The following is a 21364-nucleotide window of genomic DNA, read 5'->3' as shown; positions in this document are numbered from 1 at the left end:
CATCATATTAAGACCCTCCATCCTAGCTTTCATCACATGCCAACAAAAAATGAACTTCAAGATGCATTGGTGACAACAAAAATGGTTTGACAAGCTGAGTAAAATTTATTAGAAGGGTATTCAAAGCTAAGTCTTATGGAGGCCTTAAGCATGTCAAATCACCCAATGTTAACATAGTCAGGTTGAAGAGTGCATTGATGGATAATGTTTACCTTGACTCTATAAGATCAGGACTTGGGCAAGTGGATGTAATACCCTAAAGATTAGTGGTGCTATGTTTACTCATTGAGGTTCATCATACCCTTCCACCAAAGATCCAAGCCAATTTTATGGTTTAATAATACCCTTCAATTTTAAAATGTGCAATATAAAACTCCTTCTACCGATAAATTTGTACAATTTAAAATATTTCCTTCTATAAATGCACATATGTAAGCTTATGTCTTTTTATATTCCCTTTTTTTGAACTCACGTGACATACATTTTTATACATAGTAATCTACCTGTGCTAATAATAAAGCATACATTGTGCTAGTAGTAAAGCATACATTTTTATACACAGTCATGTCCTCGAGGTAGTAGTAAAGCATTGGCTTTAACGAGAACATCACGACAGATTGGAAGAGGAGATGGATTCCAGAAAGCAAAAAAAGAAGTCCCACCTTGCTAAGGAATCACGATTTAAAAAAAGGGGGACTTTAGACTGGTATATACTGCCCACTATGCAAAGAGCCTAGTTGTGTGATGTTAGCTCGTAGAACACTCTAATAAGGATGCATGGAGCTGTGGTGGTGGACATCCTCTCTGAACCAAGCGGAGGGCTGGAGGAAATCGTGGCCATTGGAGGAGGATGATGATGATGATGTGTAGAGATCCTGGCCCTCGGGCAAGTACACGCCTGTGACGGGGTGCGGGCGCCACCAGAGCTTGCCATGCAGCCGTCCTAGTCCAGCAGGAGGAGAAGAAAAAGAGCCAGCTTCTCCTCTGAAGGCCACCCTCTGCGCCAGATCAACTTGTACGTTCTCCTCTCCTTCGAACGTCGATATTCCCTGTGCTACTACAGCTGCAGACAGCGCCCGGCTCATGACAGATGGTGTGATTGTCGGCACAGTACGCCTGCACATGAGATCACACAGTCAAATAAGCTGTACTCGGAGAGAGAGAGAGAGAGAGAGAGAGAGAGAGAGAGATTTCCTGTACGAGCTCATTCCCGGTAGTAACAAGAGGCCGGAAGACTTACCCCTTGCTGTCAAACAAGAAGCTCTTCCTGCGACTTAAACCAATGATCCTTTGTGCCATTTGCTAGCTGCTTGGGTCGTGACGATTGAGAGAGAGAGAGATCAGAGAGAGAGAAGGGCTGCTTGGGTCCTGACGATTGAGAGAGAGAGAGAGAGAGAGAGAGAGAGAGGCTGCTTGGGTCCTGACGATTGAGAGAGAGAGAGAGAGAGAGAGAGAGAGGCAGAGAGACGGGCGCTATAACAAGCCTCTCGATAGATTCTATCCTTTATTTTTATGTATAGGCACGCTCTTTCTGCCCCGACTTGTCACCAACTTCGGATACAAAGTACAGTACGCTACCCTCGTAAATAGATATTCCTTTTCTTAGCATTATAAGCAGTGATATTCCTCCCTCTCACCAATTCAATGCTAATGCATCACTTGCTTTTGATACTTCTTGCTCTTTCTTCCGCCTCTTTTCAACCACTCCACACTCTTTTCTCCTTTCCGTTCTTACTTTTCCTCAAAACCCCACGTGGGAGACCTCGTGCACTCCTCAATCGATTCAAACCACCATGACTCTTCCCAATTGCCACCCTAATCACAATGCAAAATGCGACTTATTGCTTACCTAACATTTTGCCTTCTATCTCTCAACTAGTTAGTATCAAAGACCGTTTTTGGAGGGGTGTGACTCTTTGCTCTTACTACATGGTTGTCAAAAGAGCCACTCTTCTCTTACAAGGATATCAAAAGAGCCACTCTCCAAGAAAAGAGTGGTCTGGATGTTCTTTAAGGGTTTAACATGGGCTTGGAGCTTTTGGAGGGGTATAACTTTTTGCTCTTACATGGATGTTGAAAGAGCCTTTCTTCTCTTATAGGAATGTCAAAAGAGCCACTCTCCAAGAGAACAGTGGTAGGGATGAGCTCTTAGAAGAAAATCAACCCCACATAAATTAAACTTTTGTCCACAAAAATCCACAATATTTTCAAGGATAATGAGTTATTGAATGAAGAATATTACAAAAGTTTATGATACTTTCCAAAACTATGTATGAACTTCAACCCTTGTTTTTTTAACTATATTATGATAAAGGATACCAATAAGGTGATACCTCTTCAAACCAAAAGACACATCGCACCAATTTAGTCACGTATTGGCATGAATGATTCATCTTTTTTAGCCACATGACACTTAGATACAAATTATTATACATTGTATAAGGTTCAATGTGACTTAAACAAATTGAGCCACAGAAATCTATTTATATTTTGGATTTTGTAAAATCTCAAAATAATCTATCCTTGAGTGTCATCCTATTGGCCCTGAATTGTCATTCTTTGTGAACTTTTCATTTATAACTAGTTCTACTTGATAAATATATCCAAATATCCCAAAAACTTCTATTTTAGTATGATAAACTATTTATAGATTGATATTGTGCAAACATCGTATAACTCACTTGGAAAAACAAAAAGATCTACGCGTAGATGTCACTCTATTCGCCCATTAATCCTAGTGAGGGTCTAATTGCATAGGAGAACCAAGCATACAATCATTCAAAATCTCTTCAAGATTTTGTGTTATAAATACTATATCATTGAATGTTGGGAATACAATCCACACTTGTTAGAGAAAACTAGCTTACTATTGGTACAGTGGCGATGTGTTGAGACTAGGTTTGAATCTTAGGCCAAATGGAGGATGTTTTCCATAATTGGACAGACCAGAGGTCATCCATCACCTTAAGTTTTTGGGGGCTTGATGGCTAGTCCAATTATGGGAAACTTCTAGTTAAGCACGTAATGGCGTGAACAATACTAAGATGGGTGACCTCCTGGGAAGGGGAGGTACAAGGGCCCCCACCCAGTTTCTAACTTGGTATCAAAGCTCAAGTTGCTGAGCTTGGGTGGCACTAGGACCTCAACCAAGGTTTGGCTTTAGGGGGGGTGTAGGAAATACAATCCACGCTTGCTAGAGAAAACTAGCTCACTATCGGTGTAGTGGCAATGTGTTGAGACTAGATTTGAATCCTAGGCCAAATGGACAAAGATTTCCATAATTAGATAGATAAAAAATCATCCATCACCTTAAGGTTTTGGGGGCTAGATGGCTAGCCCAATTATGGGAAACCTCAGGGCTAAGTGTGTAATGGCATGAACATTGCTAGAATGGATGACCTCATGGGAAAGGGAGGTACAAGGGCCCCCACCCCGTTTCTATCTTGAAATCCTTAAATATTATTATCATTTGATAGCTTTTGCTATATATTGAATCAATTCATTATCTAATGAATCTATTAATATAATTCCAAAGTTTAGACAACCAATGTTGCACTTGGGCCACACTTTGCACGATATTATGAAAATAGAGTGTGCTTCATGCCCTAAGCCACACTTTTCATGGCAAAAGTGTCATTAGTTATACATGTTCATTGACAATTTATGGCTTGTAATGGAAATAATTTGTGTTTCACACTCCAAGTCACACTTAGTCTGACAAGTTTTGCCACATGAAATCTTATTGGGATGGTTGCAATGTCCAAATAAAAATATCATAATCGTGCGCCCATGCGCATACAAAATAATAAATAAATATCCAACGCCTCAATAAATAGGTGTGACAAAATATAGACGCCATGCCTAAGGTATACGCCCATCAAAATATAAGTGACAACTCGAATACACGCTATCCTCCAATGCTTTCCTCTGCCACTGCTGCTGTCTCTACACATCAACTGAAGCATTCACAATCGTTAGTAAAATAATACAATTAAACCGACAAAAGTGAATACCTAGCAGTCTTCAGCTACATAAATAAATCAACTGGTTAGAAATCAATCCTAACCTTAATTTATCACAAGTGCGCACTCTAAACTCATAAACATTTGTTAATTTAATATGTATTTTGCGAAATCATCCGCTATGGAATCACCCATGTACACATTAAATTAATGAAACGCCCGAAAAGGATAGGCGTCCCCATCAACTTCTCGCACAAAGAATCCACTTTGTGTATGAGCCCCGGTCAACAAAGTTTACGGAATCCACCGTGGCACGGAATCCACCGTGAAATATGCCTCCTGGCATCATACTCCCGGGGTGGGATAGCAATTGTCCTCAATTGCTATTAGCTCAATGTGGAGCTAACAGAGTGGGGAAAGCATTTAAGTCTCTAGTGTGCATCCATTGGGCTTCTTCAACAGGATGGTTTTTAAACTTGACCAAATATCTAGAATATCTATGACTACTTCTAGTAGTCATAAAGTCAGTATCTATGATAGCTTCAGTCTCAAGTATTTCAGTCTCTTCATCTAACAAAGGTGGGTTTTCATAAACAGGGTGTACATGTAGTTGGCCTCTAAAGGGTCGTAATAAACTAATGTGAAATGTGTTGTGACTTTTCCAATGAGGTGGTAGTTCTAACTTGAATGCATTGTTATTGATTTTGTGAATGATCTTAAATGGTCCATAGAATCTAGGTGCTAATTTCACAACTGGGTGTTTATCTACACTTTGTAATCTACGTTTTTCTATTCTCAACCAAACATAGTCATCAACTTTGAAATTCATGGCCTGTCTTTTCTTATTGGCTTGTTTTGTATACGATTGCTGGGCTTTGGCAATCATGTCTTTAACCTCATCAAAAATAGTAGCGTGCATGTTAGCAATATCATCAGCACTCTGAATTCTATTTGATAAAGATGAAATAGGTGTAGACAATCTATAACCATAAATTACTTCAAACGGTGCTTTCTTTGTAGATGTGTGTGGTGTATTGTTATATGCAAACTGCAGTAAATGCAAATGTGTGTCCCATGTCTGTGGTTTAGAAATAGTGTAAGCACGTAAAAGATCTAAAATAGTACTGTTAGTGGCTTCTGTTTGTCCATTAGTTTCAGGATGAAATGCAGATGAGAAATCAATCTTTATTCCTAGGTTAGCAAATAAAGTAATCCAAAAGTTGTTATAAAATCTGGAATCACGGTTAGAAATAATAACTTTTGGTAATCCATGATTAGTGAAAACAGTTTTCAAAAACAATTGTGCTGCCTGAGATGCTGTTAAAGTTTTCTTATATGGAATGAAATATGCTTGTTTACTAAATCTGTCTAGTACAGTCCAAATCATATCATGGTTAGCTTTAGTATTAGGTAAACCAGTAATAAAATCCATGGAAATCTGTTCCCATGGTCTTGATGGAATAGATAAAGGCATAAGTAAACCATACTGTTTACCACAATGTCTCTTAACTCTTTGACAAATCAAACATTCAGAAACAAAGTTAGATACATCAGTGTCCATATGTGGCCAATAAAAATCTTCAGTCAATGTACGTAAAGTAGATATGATACCTCTATGACCTTGATATGGAGGACAATGAATCTCATTCAAAACAAAAGATCTAAATGGAACTGTAACACATAATCTCTTTTCATAAAACATGAATCCATCATTGTAAGACATTAAATCAACAGGAATCTAGTTATTTCCAACTAATTTATTCCAATCAGTATGAAAGGTAATGTCCTGATGATAAGTATCTTTCATAGGAGTTAAAGAATCAAATGATATAACAGAGATATTATGAATGGTCAGTCTTCTACTTAATGCATTAGCCACTACATTTTCTTTACCTGGTTGATATTGGATAAGGGGATGAAAACTATGAATAAAAGCTGCCCATTTGATATGTCAGTCAAATATTTGGGGTTGACTAAGTAAATGTCTAATACTTTGTTGATCAGTCATAATCATAAACTCAAAACCCATTAAGTAATGTTTCCATTGTCTTAAAGCTTGTACAACAACTAACAATTCTTTATCATATGTGGAATATTTAAGTTCAGAGGGTTTGAGTTTACAACTAGAATAGGCTATGGGATGATTATCTTGCATAAGTATGGCTTCTATTCTAGATCCGCTAGCATCAGTAACTACTAAAAAGAATGGTCTATTAAAATCAAGTAGTTGTAATACAAGAGTGTGGGTTAACACATGTTTCAAATCAAAAGATTTTTGTTGATTATCAGACCAATGATAAACAATACCTTTCTTTAAAAGTTTAGTCAAATGCAAAGCAAGTAATGAAAAATTTCGCCCAAATTTCTAGTAAAAACTAGCAAGACCTAGAAAAGAACGTAACTCATGCATATTTTTAGGTATTGGCCAATTCAATATTGCTTCTATCTTCTTAGGGTCAACCTTAATACCTTTTGATGATACAATATGACCTAGATATTCAATTTCTGTTTGAAAGAACTCACTCTTTTCCGGATTAGCACACAATTGATTATCTTTCAACAACTTGAAAACCAAAGACAGATGTTCATAATGCTCTTTCCCATTTTTACTGAATACGAAGATATCATCAAAGAATACTATAACACAATGCTGATATTTCAAAAATATGCGATTCATCATTCTACTAAATGTAGCAGGTGCGTTAGTTAATCCAAAAGGCATCACTAAAAATTCATAATGACCAAATTGTGTTCTAAATGGAGTCTTGAATATGTCAGATTTATCTAATCTCACCTGATGATAACCAGATTTAAGATCTATTTTACTAAATATGGCAGAACCTTGTAGTTTATCCATAAGATCATCAACCCTAGGAATTGGATATCTATTCTTTACAGTAATCTTATTTAGGGCGCAATAATCAATGCACATACGATAAGTATTATTCTTCTTCTTTACTAATAAAACAGGTGCACCAAATGGAGTACTAGGTCTAATCAATCCTCTATTTAATAATTCCTCAACTTGATTTTGAATTTCTTTTTACTCTATCTGGTTATGCCTATATGGTGCTTTACAAGGTGGTTGTGTACTAGGAATTAAATCTATTTTGTGGTCTTCAGGACGTGAAGGAGGTAATCCAGGTGGTAGATCTTCAGCAAAAAAATCTTTAAATTGTGCAAGGAATTCTTTATGCCTAGGGTGCATATGTTTTTCTTTAGCTTGTAGTTCATTCACCCAAATTAGATAAGATTTACTACTTTTGCGTAATGCACGTTTAGTTTGAGTATGAGTAAGCAGTGGAAAAGCATTAGATGCATGCATACCATACAATGTAATGTGTTTTCCTTGAAAATGAATATTAATTGAATGCGTGGAATAATGTATGTCAGGATTATGCTGATGACGCCAAGGCATACCTAAAATAATATCACTGGACTGTAATGGTACAACTAGAAAATTCCTTCTTTCAGTATATTCACCAATTTGAATTTCTAGATCATGCACCTCTTGTGTTCTATTATACCTTGTGCCTAAGAATGCTGCTTTAATGCGATAATGCGTAGGAACAGTTTGTAATTTCAATTCTTTCACTAACTTTGCAGAAATAAAATCATGTGTACTACTATCATCATGCAAAATAATCTTTTATTTTCCATGTACTAAACATTTCATTGTCAACAAAGAATGTGGAGTTGGCATACCTGGTAGTAAAGTATCCGAAGGAGTAGTAATGTCGTCCTCATCTTCCGTAAAGTCAGGAATTTCCTCATGTTCTTCATCTTCCATTGCTCCAAGATAGTTGATATGGACAGGTGGCTTCTTCGATTGGCAATTGGCTACTAGATGTCCAGGTTGATGGCATTTGCAACACACTATAGGTTTGACTTTAGATACATTGTTTGCAATGGTAGGAAGTCTAAGAATATTAGGATTTGGATGTGAAGATGGCTTAGGGTTTTGATTGGTATTTGATGGCAAATGAGGTGGTTTTGTCCAAGACTTATGGAAAGATGATGAAGGAAATCGACTTTGGTTGAATCTTCTAAAATTTGAATTGAATTGCTTAGAACCATAGTTACCATTTGCTTGAAATTGTTGTGGACGCTTGTCTCTTCCTCGAATCTTGTCTTCAGTGTCATGAGCTAAAGAAATTGCATCTTCAAGAGTTGCAGGCTTAAACATATTGACTTCAGCGTAGTAATGCCCAAGTAATCCAGACATATACTTGCGCTTGTGAGTCGATTCAGGTACGTCTTCAAGCATGCATAATTGGAGTAAGGTATTCCAAAAGCATTTGATGTACTAAGAAATAGGCTCATGATCTCTTTGCTGAAGAAGGTCCCATTGCTTTATGGCTTTTTCATGGAATTGTGGAGGAAGGAAGTTCTGCATAAACTTCTTCTTGAAACTCTCCCAGGTAGTGGAACAATCTATACTCTTACGAACCACGGTCCACCAAAGAGATGCTCTATCCACTAAATGATTAGTGACACACTTGATTTTATCTTTTTCAGCGTATGTTTCCTCATGAAAGTAATCATCAAACTGACTGATGAATGCAAGAACAGTTTTTCCATCTCAAGTGCCATTGAAAGTACGGAATTTGAAATTTCTTTTACTTATCTTTGTTTCTTTGCGGATAGATTGAGCTTCGAGAGTCGCATCAATGGTTCGTCGGATAAGATCTTCTGTTTGTGGTCCATCTTTGTCGGTAGTTGATCTTTGTAAAGTGGCCAATTGAACTTGCAATGCTTGCCGGGCTCTTCGTTCTTCATCTAACTACATCATAATTAAATCCAACTTTTGTTCCACCATAGGTTCAAGAAGATCGCCTTCATCCATTAAATCATCCATATTTTGTTCCGTCATCCTGCAAAACTTCAAAAGACCTCACACTCTCAAAATCCAATTAGCGGGATGAGCGTAGCTCAAAGCCGGGTGTACAAGGCTTATATATTTTTATTTGGCTTTCACGGTCTTCGTCTTTGGAAATTGCGGGATTTGAAATCTTTGTAAAATCTGTGTTTGACCTTTTGCATGTGTTGAAATTGGTTCAGCAAGTCTGCGTATGCAAATAGAGTCTTCTAGGGAACAACTTTGTAGTTTGGTGCTTCTGTGCAGGAACAATCCTTATGGGAGTTTGGGCACAAGTCAATTCTGACTTCTAGTGACTTGCCGGACTTGCAGAGCTGCAGACTTACGAAACTTGATCAACTTGGAGGATTTGTGTGACTGATGACTTGGGTAACTTAGCTTATGGCTAGTCTGACAGTAAACGACGATTTTTAAGGAGGGGGCCTGTTTTATCACGCCGAAAATCACGGATACATGCCACCCTACCGCCGTTTTAAAAAATTTGAAGCTTAGAAAGCTTCTTATTAAGCTTTATAAGCTTTAAACTCAAGCTTTTAAGCTTTATGAAAAATATGGGCTTATTTGCTGACTGTGAGAAAACATCTTGGAGAAGAAGATGTAGGAGTGGTCCTCCACCGTTACAGGCAGGTCCTTCGCGATCAAAGGCTGTAAACAAAGGTTCTTGACCACCAGGAATCCACCCATATCGACCGCTCGCGATGAGATTGATCGTAGAGCTCGATCGTTCCAGGAGCTCCACCTTCGCACAAGATAAATAGTGATTGGAAGCTCTCGATCTCAGCTTTGCTCTGATACCACTGGTGCGTAGATCGGATGCTGTATGCTCGTGTAGTGAATGCCAGAAGGTCCCCAAGAACAAAAGAACTCTACTTATCGGATGCTGTATGCTCGCGTAGTGAATGCCGGAAGGTCCCCAAGAACAAAAGAACTCTACTTTTTGCACAAAACTCAAGGTAAAAAGCATGCATGACATGAACAAGAGACCAATTGGGTGCAATCTCCCCCCATGCCTTGTGTGAGCGCTCCACAAAGCATGTATTTTATGTATTAATCATCTTCAAGCTCAAATAATAGCCCAAATTACAAAATAGCACGCTTTTGGCTTTTGAGTTTGCTTTAGCACAAAATAGAAATAAAGCTAATGGGTGGCGCCAAAAGAGTCAGGCATACCAAATACAATGTCCAAATACAAATATCATAATTGTGCGCCCATACGCATACAAAATAATAAATAAATATCCAATGCCTCAATAAATAGGCGCGACAAAATATAGACGCTATGCCTAAGGTATGCGCCCATCAAAATATAAGTGACAACTCGAATACACGCTATCCTCCAATGCTTTCCTCCGCCACCATTGCTGCTATCTCTACACATCAACTGAAGCATTCACAATCGTTAGTAAAATAATATAATTAAACCGACAAAAGTGAATACCTAGTAGTCTTCAGCTACATAAATAAATCAACTGGTTAGAAATCAATCCTAACATTAATTTATCACGAGTTCGCACTCTAAGCTCATAAACGTTTATTAATTTAATATGTATTTTGCGGAATCACCCACTATGGAATCACCCATGTACACACTAAATTAATGAAACGCCCGAAAAGCATAGGCGTCCCCATCAACTTCTCACACAAAGAATCCACATTGTGTATGAGCCCCGGTCAACAAAGTTTACGGAATCCACCGTAAAACCTCACGGAATCCACCGTGGCACGGAATCCACCGTGAAATATGCCTCCTAGCATCACCTTTCTATAGGGTTTGTTCATCTATGTGATGTGTACTTCATTAGATATACATGTTCATTTACAATTTATGGCTTGCCATGGAAATAATTTGTGTTTCACACTCCAAGCCACACTTAGTTTGACAAGTTTTGCCACATGGAATCATACAATGAATGCATGGTAAGCTAACACCAAAGTAGGCCATATGAGATATGACTAAAAATAGGCAATACTAGTTGTAGGTAGCTTTACTCTTATAAGGAATAAAGTTTTTCTATCTAAAACCTACATAGTTTCCTTAGATGTGTAATAGTCACATCACGAATCTTTTTTGTGATTGAATCACTACTAGTGGTCTAGTAACAACTTTGAGCTTCCCTCTCTCTCTCTCTCTCTCTATATATATATATATATATATATATATATATATATATGCATATGCCTAGAAACCCAATAGGAAGGACCCTTTTCTCTTTGTCATCAATAATGCCTATAATTTAAGTGGTGCACCACCTTGGCATAGAGCAGCTAAATTTAAGGGGCACTATTAGTACAGATGCATATGTTGATGTTTACGAAGTGTTAATAGTCACAACATAGCAAGGATGTTGGAATTGCCAAATGTCAAAGCATACTTGTATAAGACAATATGAAGAAAATAAAATACTTCCAAAAGGTACAAGAGAGGAGATTCCAATAGGTTATTGATGAGTTCAGTAGAAGAGGAGAGGAGAAGGATGGCTGAAAATGTGGCCAAGTACTTTGCCAAAGAGATGTTTAGTATGGATGAAGCAACTGTGAATGATATTTTAAGCCACTTTTGTGTTCTTCAATCAGTCAAAAGTTCATAAACTAGATGCATGGATCAAATGCCAAAGCAAATAAGGTACTCAATGGATAATATATTTTTGGATTGTTTGCATGTATTTAATTATTTTTACATTAGTAGTGTCATAGCCATGACCTCCATCATAGGAATCATCTTGGCTTCTTAAAGCCAAACATTTTGATGATTTATTGGTGAATAGTTGAATGCATGTATTAATGTATGGGGATTAAGAACTATACCTATACCATCGTTTTAATGGAAAACTAGATTCATTTTTTTGCATGGTTATCTCAAAAAGTGCATGTAAACACACCATCTAGATAAAATAGAATATCATTTGGTTTTTCTATCCAATAACTATTTAGTAACCTACTAGGTAGGTGATTCGCTAGTAGATAGGGAATGTCCTGCTTCATAGCATGCACTAACATACAAATTGGATTAGACAAACAACCTAGTAACTAGACACTTGGAGTTGGAAGCACTTAGGCACCAAGCTACTTGTCTTATAACTAGGTGATTTCTAGGCTATTGAGTATCTTGGCTTGCATTTCACTAGCCTACATGGATGAGGCATGACTAGGTAGCTTACACCAAAGCCAGATCATTAAGTGACTATCTAGTCACTTGGTAGACGTTTAGTTGAAAAATTAGCAAATTAGCTAGCCTTCTAGTTAAAGAACTACCTAAGTGTCTAGCTAGTTCATTTGCAATTTAATGCCTAACTTAATGGCTACAATTCCAAGTATACAATTAGCTAGTTAGTAGCTAAAATCATACTTTGGTGGTACAAAAAAGGAATAATTTTATTTATACATGATTGGTGCTTCCATTATTTCTTAATTTGGATTTTGGAGGAAATTCAACTGATGAGGATCATTAGAATTCTAAGAATATTTAGGTGGTCATACAATACTCATGCCCAAAGTGATGTGAAATAAGACATGTATGTATTATTACTTAGTTAAGGGGGGAGGAAGAAATAGGGGGCATGAAAAAGCAAAAAGGGGAAGGGGTGGATATATAGTACCAAACATTATAATGTCATTATTATGAGGTGTGGAATTGAGTAGACTTTAAACTACTAAGAAGAATATCATTTGACGCAGCTTGAATCTCATTGCTTTGAGGGAGATTGATTGAGAGTGCATAGCAAACCTGTGCAAGCTCCCTGCCCTAGATACAACACATCTCCTCTAGCCATTAGCTTCACAACACTACCATCGGGCCTTGCTGTTGTGCCCACAAGCTCTCTCCTTGATGCCTTTTCCACCTAATTTTCTTATTGTTAGGACGATCCCATAAAGGAAGGGAGGAGCAAAATCCACTCCAAAGAAGCTCCCAAAGATGAAGGATAAGGCCTCAGGAATCCACCTCATAGAACATGTAATATACCATGCAAGTTCAAAAGAAAGGGTATTATATTTAGTGAAATATACAAGATTATATTTACAAAAGGGGTTTTTAAATTACAATTTGAAGAAAAAACCGTAAGTTTAGTAAAGTAAAAGGGGTCATTTTAAGGCCTTATAGCATGTAAAGAAAGGGTATTTCTTAATATCCTTTAAATGCACATTATATAGAAGATTTCTTATTGGTGGATCCCCTAGGGGGTAAGGAGGGAATGAAATCTCTTCGCAGCATCAACAAGATACTGCGATATGTGTCAAAGGAGAAGGGAACCCCAAAATTGATGCTAGGACGCATATTCCACGGTGGATTCCATGCCACGGTGGATTCCGTGCCACGGTGGATTCCGTGAGGTTTTACGGTGGATTCCGTAAACTTAGATGACCGGGGCTCATACGCAAAGAGGATTCTTTGTGCGAGAAGTTGATGGGGACGCCTGTCCTTTTCGGGCGTTTCATTAATTTAGTGTGTACATGGGTGATTCCATAGCGGGTGATTCCGCAAAATGCATATTAAATTAATAAACGTTTATGAGTTTAGAGTGCACACTCGTAATAAATTAAGGTTAGGATTTATTTCTAACCAGTTGATTTATTTATGTAGCTGAAGACTGCAAGGTATTCACTTTTGTCGGTTTAATTGTATTATTTTACTAACGATTGTGAATGCTTCAGTTGATGTGTAGAGATAGCAGCAGTGGCGGAGGAAAGCATTGGAGTCTAGCGGGTATTCGACATTTGGACTATATATTTTGATAGGCGCCATGCCTATATTTTGTTATGTCTATAGAGACATTGATTATTGATTATTATTTTGTATGCGCTTATGCGCCCGGATATGTTATTTCTATTTGGACATTGAGATTGGGCGTGCCAGACACTATGGGCACCGTCCATTAGCTTTATTTTCCTATTTTTTGTAGAAAGCAAACTCAAAAGCTAAAAGCTTGTCATATTTTTGTAATTGGGCTATTATTGAGCATGAAGATTGGAAATATACATAAAATACATGCTTTGTGAAGCGCTCACACAAGGCATGGGGGAGATTGAACCCAATTTGTCTCTTGCCTCTTGTCGTGCATGCTTTTACATGGTTTTTCGTGCAAAAAGGTAGAGTACTTTGTTCTTGGGGACCTTCCGGGATTCACCACGTGAGCTATCTGCGACCGATCTGGGCACCAGTGGTATCAGAGCGGAGCAGAGATCAAGAGCTTCCAATCGCTACCAATCTCGGGTGAAGGCGGAGCTCCAGGAACAAACGGGCTCTACAGTCAATCTCGTCGCGAACCGTCGATACAGGCAGACTTCTGGCGATCAAGAACCTCTGTTTCCATTGTCAGATCGCGAAGGACCAAGCTCTGCAGGCGGAGGACCACTCATACATCTCCATCAACAAGTCGTTGAAAACCAGTGAGAAAATTCTTAATCCACTTCACTAAAAGCTTAATTACAAAGCTTTAAAAGCTTAAAAGAAGCTTAAGCTTCTCAAAATCACCTCGAAGTATCAGAAGACCCCCCCGAAATTATCGCGCGGCCAAAAACCGCCCCCCCCCCACGAAATTTGACGATGGCCTGTTAGTTCTTCCTTAAGCTTCATAAGCTTAAGCTTAATCACTTAAGCTTAAGGCTTTCTGCAAGTTACACAGGTCAGACAAGTCGGCAAACTCCGGGTCTCGCACTTCTGAAGTTAAGTTCCGCAAGTCGACAGTAATCAAGTTCTGTAAGTTCTGCAAGTCGGCCTAAGTTTAGCAAGTCAACAACTCTGCAACTCTGCAAGTCAGACTAAATCAGAACTGACTAGTGCTTAAAACTCCTAGAAGACTTGTTTGTATGCAAAAACTCTGAACTAGAAAGTTGTTCGCAGCAAGCTGTTCTACCTATCTACAAGTTTGTTGAAGTACTTTCAGCAAACGGAGACAAAAATATTGCAGAATTTCTGAAAAATTTGAAGAAGAAATACCCAAAAATACATAGCCTTGTAACCCCAAATTTGAGCTACGCTCATCCCGCTAACCTGATTTTGAGTGAGAAAGGTTTGTTGAGTTTTACAGGATGACTACCCAACATATGGATGATCCTATGGCTGAAGATGATCTACTTGAGCCTACCATGGAACAAAAGCTGGATTTAATCATGCTACAATTGGAAGAAGAGCGAAGAGCTAGGCAAGCCTTGCAAGCGCAATTGACAAAGTTACAAAGATCGTCCACCGATAAAGAAGAACCTCAAGCTGAAGATTTGATTCACCGTACCATCGACGCCACTCTTGAAGCACAAACCATTCGCAAGGAATCCAAGATAAGTAAACGAAGTTTCAAGTTTCACACTTTCAATGGCATAAGAGAAGGAAAGACTGTTTTATCATTCATTAGCTAGTTTGATGACTATTTCCATGAGAAAACTTATCCAGAAAAAGATAAAATCAAATGTGTTACTAATCATCTGATAGATAGAGCATCACTTTGGTGGACTGTAGTCCGCAAGAGTATAGAATGTACTGCTACTTGGGAGGATTTCAAGAAGAAGTTCATGCAAAATTTCCTTCCACCACAATTTCATGAGAAGGCTATCAAACAATGGGATCTACTTCAACAGCGAGATCATGAGCCTATTCCACAGTATACAGAGCGTTTTTGGAATGCACTCCTACAGCTATGCATGCTTGAAGACGTACCAGAGACGACACATAAGCGGAAGTATATGTCTGGACTTCTTGGGCATTACTACGCTGAAGTGAACATGTTCAAGCCTACTACCCTTGAAGACGCCATCTCCTTAGCTCACGACACTGAAGATAAGTTACGCGGAAGAGATCGACGACCACAACCATTCCAAGCTAACGGTAATTATGGATCTAAACAATTCAATTCCAATTTTAGAAGGTTTAATCCAGGTCGTTTCTCATCACCATCTTTCCGCAAGAATTGGCCTAAACCACCTGCATTACCATCCACTGTCAATCCAAATCCAAAGCCTATTCCACAAGCAAATCCAAATGTACCCAGACTCCCAGCCATTGCAAATAATGTGACCAAAGCCAAGCCAATAGTATGCTACAAGTGTCACCAGCCAGGGCATCTCGCAGCAAATTGTCATTCAAAGAAGCCACCAGCACATATCAACTACCTTGGAGCCATGGACGAAGACGAGCATGAGGATATGCCGGATTTCACTGAAGAAGAGGATGATATTACTACTACTTCCGACACTTTACCAGGTATGCCTACTTCACATTCATTGTTGACTATGAAATGTATGGTGCATGGAAAAGAAAGAACTATATTGCATGATGACGGTAGTACCCATGACTTTATTTCAGCAAAATTGGTAAAGGAATTGAAATTGCATACAGTACCTACGCATTATCGCATAAAAGCTGCATTTTTAGGTACTAGGTACAATGGCACACAAGAAGTACAAGATTTAGAAATTCAAATTGGTTCATATATTGAAAAAAGAAATTTCTTAGTTGTCCCATTACAGTCAAGCGACATTATTCTAGGAATGCCATGGAGACACCAGCATAATCCAAATATAGATTATTCCACGCACACAATGAATATTAATTTTCAAGGAAAATCTATTACATTATATGGTATGCATGCATCTCATATTTTTCCACTGCTTTCGCATACTCAAGCAAAACGTGCACTACGCAAGAATACTAAATCATATCTCATTTGGGTGAATGAATTGCATGCAAAGGAAAATCATATGCACCCTAGGCATAAGGAATTTCTTGCATATTTTAAGGATTGTTTTGTAGAAGACCTACCACCAGGTTTACCTCCATCACGTTCAGAAGACCATAAGATTGATCTAATACCTGGCACACAACCACCTTGCAAAGCACCATATAGGCACAATCAAATAGAGCAAAAAGAAATCCAGAGTCAAGTTGAAGAATTACTAAATAGAGGCCTAATTCGACCTAGCAGTTCTCCATTTGGTGCACCTGTGCTCTTAGTCAAGAAAAAGAATAATACTTATCGTATGTGTATTGACTACCGAGCATTAAATAAGATCACTGTTAAGAATAGGTATCCTATACCTAGAGTTGATGACCTTATGGACAAACTGCAAGGATCTTCTATACTTAGTAAAATTGACCTTAAGTCTGGATATCATCAAGTGAGGCTAGATAGATCTGACATATTTAAGACTGCATTCAGGACACAGTTTGGCCATTATGAATTCTTAGTCATGCCATTCGGATTAACTAATGCACCTGCTACTTTCAGTAGAATGATGAACTGTATTTTTCTGAAATATCAGTATTGTGTGATTGTTTTCTTTGATGATATTTTAGTGTTCAGTCAAAGTGAAAAAGAGTATTATGAGCATTTATCATTAGTTTTTCAATTACTGAAAGAAAATCAATTGTTTGCAAATCCTGAAAAGAGTGAATTCTTTAAGACAGAAATAGAATATCTAGGTCATATTGTATCAAAAGAAGGAATAAAAGTTGATCCTAAGAAAATTGATGAAATATTGCATTGGCCTGTTCCTAAAAATGTACATGAATTACGCTCATTCCTTGGTCTTGCTAGTTTCTATAGGAAGTTTGTACGTAATTTCTCATTACTTGCTTTACCATTAACCAAACTTCTTAAGAAAGGAATTGTTTATCAATGGACTGAAACTCAGCAGAAATCCTTTGACTTACTGAAACGTGCATTAACCAATGCCCCTGTTTTACAATTGCCTGACTTTAACAGACCATTCTTTCTAGTTGTGACTGATGCTAGCGGATCAGGAATAGGAGCCGTATTAATGCAAGACAACCATCCAATAGCATATTCTAGTTCTAAGCTGAAACCCTCTGAGCTCAAATATTCCACTTATGATAAAGAACTATTAGCAGTTGTACAAGCATTAAAACAATGGAAGCATTATTTAATGGGTTCAGAATTCATGATAAAGACTGACCAGCAAAGCATTAGACATCTACTTAGCCAACCCCAAATTTCTGACCATCATATCAAATGGGCTTCCTTCATTCAAAGCTTTCATCCTATCATTCAATACCAACCTGGAAAAGAAAATGTAGTTGCTGATGCATTGAGTAGAAGACCTGCAATTCATAATATTTCCATCATATCTTTTGATTCTTTGATTGCTATGAAAGACACATATCACCAGGATATTACTTTTCATTCTGATTGGCAAAAATTAGTTCAAAATAATTTCATTCCTGTTGATTCATTGTCATATAATGATGGATTTATGTTCTTTGAAAAGAGACTGTGTGTTACTATTCCATTCCGATCTTTTGTTTTGAATGAAATTCATTGTCCCCCATATCAAGGTCATAGAGATATCATTTCTACATTACGCATGTTAACTGAAGATTTTTATTGGCCGCATATGGATGCAGATGTATCTAATTTCGTTTCTGAATGTTTGATTTGTCAAAGAATAAAGAGACATCATGGTAAGTATGAATTATTAATGCATTTATCTATTCCATCTAAACCTTGGGAACATATATCTATGGATTTCATTACTGGTTTACCAAATACTAAATCTAACCATGACATGATTTGGACAATTGTAGATAGATTTAGTAAGCAAGCATATTTCATTGCATGTAAGAAAACTTTAACAGCATCACAAGCAGCACAGTTATTTTTGAAAACTGTTTTTACTAATCATGGATTGCCAAAAGTGATTATTTCAGATCGAGATTCTAGATTTTGTAATAATTTTTGGATTACACTGTTTGCAAATCTAGGCACAAAGATTGATTTCTCATCTGCATTTCATCCAGAAACAAATGGACAAACAGAAGCCACAAATAGCACTATTTTAGATCTTTTACGTGCATATACTATCTCTAAACCTCAGACATGGGATACTCATTTACATTTATTACAGTTTGCATACAACAATACACCGCACACATCTACAAAGAAAGCACCTTTTGAAGTTATTTATGGATATAGATTATCTACACCTATTGCATCTTTATCTAATAGAATTCAGAGTGCTGATGATATTGCTACTATGCATAACAGTATTTTTTATGAGGTAAAGGATATGATTGCTAAAGCCCAACAATCATATACCAAACAAGCCAACAAGAAAAGACAAGCCATGAATTTCAAAGTTGATGATTATGTTTGGCTTAGAATAGAAAAGCGTAGACTGCAAAGTGTAGATAGACATCCAGTTGTCAAATTAGCTCCTAGATTCTATGGACCATTTAGAATTATTCATAAGATTAATGACAATGCCTTCAAGTTAGAACTGCCATCTCATTGGAAAATTCATAATACATTTCATATTAGTCTATTGAGACCATTTAGAGGCCAATTACCTATCCACCCTGTTTATGAAAACCCACCTTTATTAGAGGAAGAGACTGAAATACTTGAACCAGAAGCCATCATAGACACTGACTACATGACCACTAGAACTGGCCGAAGGTATTCTAGATATCTAGTCAAATTTAAGAACCATCCTATAGAGGAAGCACAATGGATGCACGCTAGAGACTTAAATGCTTTCCCCACTCTGTTAGCTCCACATTGAGCTAATAGCAATTGAGGTCAATTGCTATCCCACCCCGGGGGTATGATGCCAGGAGGCATATTCCACGGTGGATTCCGTAAACTTAGATGACCGGGGCTCATACGCAAAGAGGATTCTTTGTGCGAGAAGTTGATGGGGACGCCTGTCCTTTTCAGGCGTTTCATTAATTTAGTGTGTACATGGGTGATTCCATAGCGGGTGATTCCGCAAAATGCATATTAAATTAATAAAATTTTATGAGTTTAGAGTGCGCACTCGTAATAAATTAAGTTAGGATTTATTTCTAACCAGTTGATTTATTTATGTAGCTGAAGACTGCTAGGTATTCACTTTTGTCGGTTTAATTGTATTATTTTACTAACGATTGTGAATGCTTTAGTTGATGTGTAGAGATAGCAGCAGTGGCGGAGGAAAGCATTGGAGTCTAGCGGGTATTCAACATTTGGACTATATATTTTGATAGGCGCCACGCCTATATTTTGTTATGTCTATAGAGACATTGATTATTGATTATTATTTTGTATGCGCTTATGCGCCCGGATATGTTATTTCTATTTGGACATTGAGATTGGGCGTGCCAGACACTATGGGCACCGTCCATTAGCTTTATTTTCCTATTTTTTGTAGAAAGCAAACTCAAAAGCTAAAAGCTTGTCATATTTTTGTAATTGGGCTATTATTGAGCATGAAGATTGGAAATATACATAAAATACATGCTTTGTGAAGCGCTCACACAAGGCATGGGGGAGATTGAACCCAATTTGTCTCTTGCCTCTTGTCGTGCATGCTTTTACATGGTTTTTTGTGCAAAAAGGTAGAGTACTTTGTTCTTGGGGACCTTCCGGGATTCACCACGTGAGCTATCTGCGACCGATCTGCGCACCAAAAATACTCACACAAGTAAGGATAGCTACCCTATGGAACAATCAAAGAGAGTCTCAGTCCTATTTGGTGATGAAGAGAAGTCCACAAAGGTGAGCTTTCATACTATTACTTTCCATGTGCCCCAATTATATTGTGTAAGCTACTTGAGTTTTTGCTTTGCATGTATGTTGTTTTGTGTCAATTAGTTTCTAGACCTATGAACACAATATTAGTGAGTTTGGGAATCTCCCAATTCCCATTTTTTGAATACTAAAAAGGTGGCACCCGGATAACATGTCCATAAGTTTCTCAAAACCATATGATGTAACCTATCATTGGAAAGCGCTTGAAAAATGGAATCTATTGAGCTATAGATCGCTCGATCTAGAGTTGTAGTGTTCAAGTTATGACAAATCCAAAGATTTGACCATGTGTCCCAAACTTATGGGAAATTCCCATATTCCCCAATATGGTGTTTATGGTGCTGTGAAGTTATTTCAGATTTACTTTGTTTGTTCTATGTTTTACACATTTGATACTTCATGCAATCTATCATTAGATGTTCTTAGTTTCAACATATATGGTTATGTAGTGGGTGCTTCATGACAAATCTTCCAATGCATGCTTATGTATGCATAGACTAGTTTTGACCAATGTTGACATCAAAGAAATATTATTGCATAATCTCATAGTTTCAATATCTAAGAGCTTATTGCAAATGGTTGAAGGGTTAAACTATGTAAGGAAGGTGTTGTTTTGAACCTTTCTAGGATAATGAGCACCAAAATTGATGGTTTTGGACTATGGAAAACCTCTATCCAACAAGACTCTATATTAGTAGATCATTTTACTTTGTATCCACATACCTTTGAGCACTTGAAAAGTTTCTATTTTTCCAAGATTATTATACAACAAGCTTTGTTGATTTTGTTGAAGAGGGCCAAGGGATATCTAGCTCTGAAGCATGTATCCAAAGCTATGCGAATTTTTCTATACAACATAGGAGCTACATGAGGAGTATGGTGGCATGAATCTCAAAGGGGTCCTTCCAAATGACTTAAGCAATGATGTCCTCCCTAAATACCAATGGTTGATATCCTTTAAGCAAAAAGGGCATGGAGGCCACAAATTGGCATGGGCTAGGTTTGGA

General features: G+C 37.6%; 1 protein-coding gene across 1 annotated transcript; it reads right to left on the bottom strand.

Moving 5' to 3' along the window:
* Nucleotides 1-441: 441 nt before the first annotated feature.
* On the bottom strand, nt 442-1463 carry LOC148017659 (uncharacterized). The gene is made up of 2 exons (XM_087662998.1): nt 1241-1463; nt 442-1116 (listed from the first exon to the last, which is right to left on the bottom strand). Exons 1-2 carry the CDS (start codon nt 1297-1299, stop codon nt 765-767), a joined length of 411 nt encoding a protein of 136 aa, XP_087519124.1. The 5' UTR covers nt 1300-1463; the 3' UTR covers nt 442-764.
* Between the last annotated feature and the right edge of the window lie 19901 nt (nt 1464-21364).

Source organism: Lygodium microphyllum, chromosome 22 (genome assembly GCF_053477565.2).
Source record: "Lygodium microphyllum isolate KBCC chromosome 22, Lygodium_microphyllum_v1.1.10, whole genome shotgun sequence".
Classification (NCBI taxonomy): Eukaryota; Viridiplantae; Streptophyta; class Polypodiopsida; order Schizaeales; family Lygodiaceae; genus Lygodium; species Lygodium microphyllum.
Note: the sequence above shows the minus strand (reverse complement) of the source record. Positions and strands in the feature narration are given on the sequence as shown.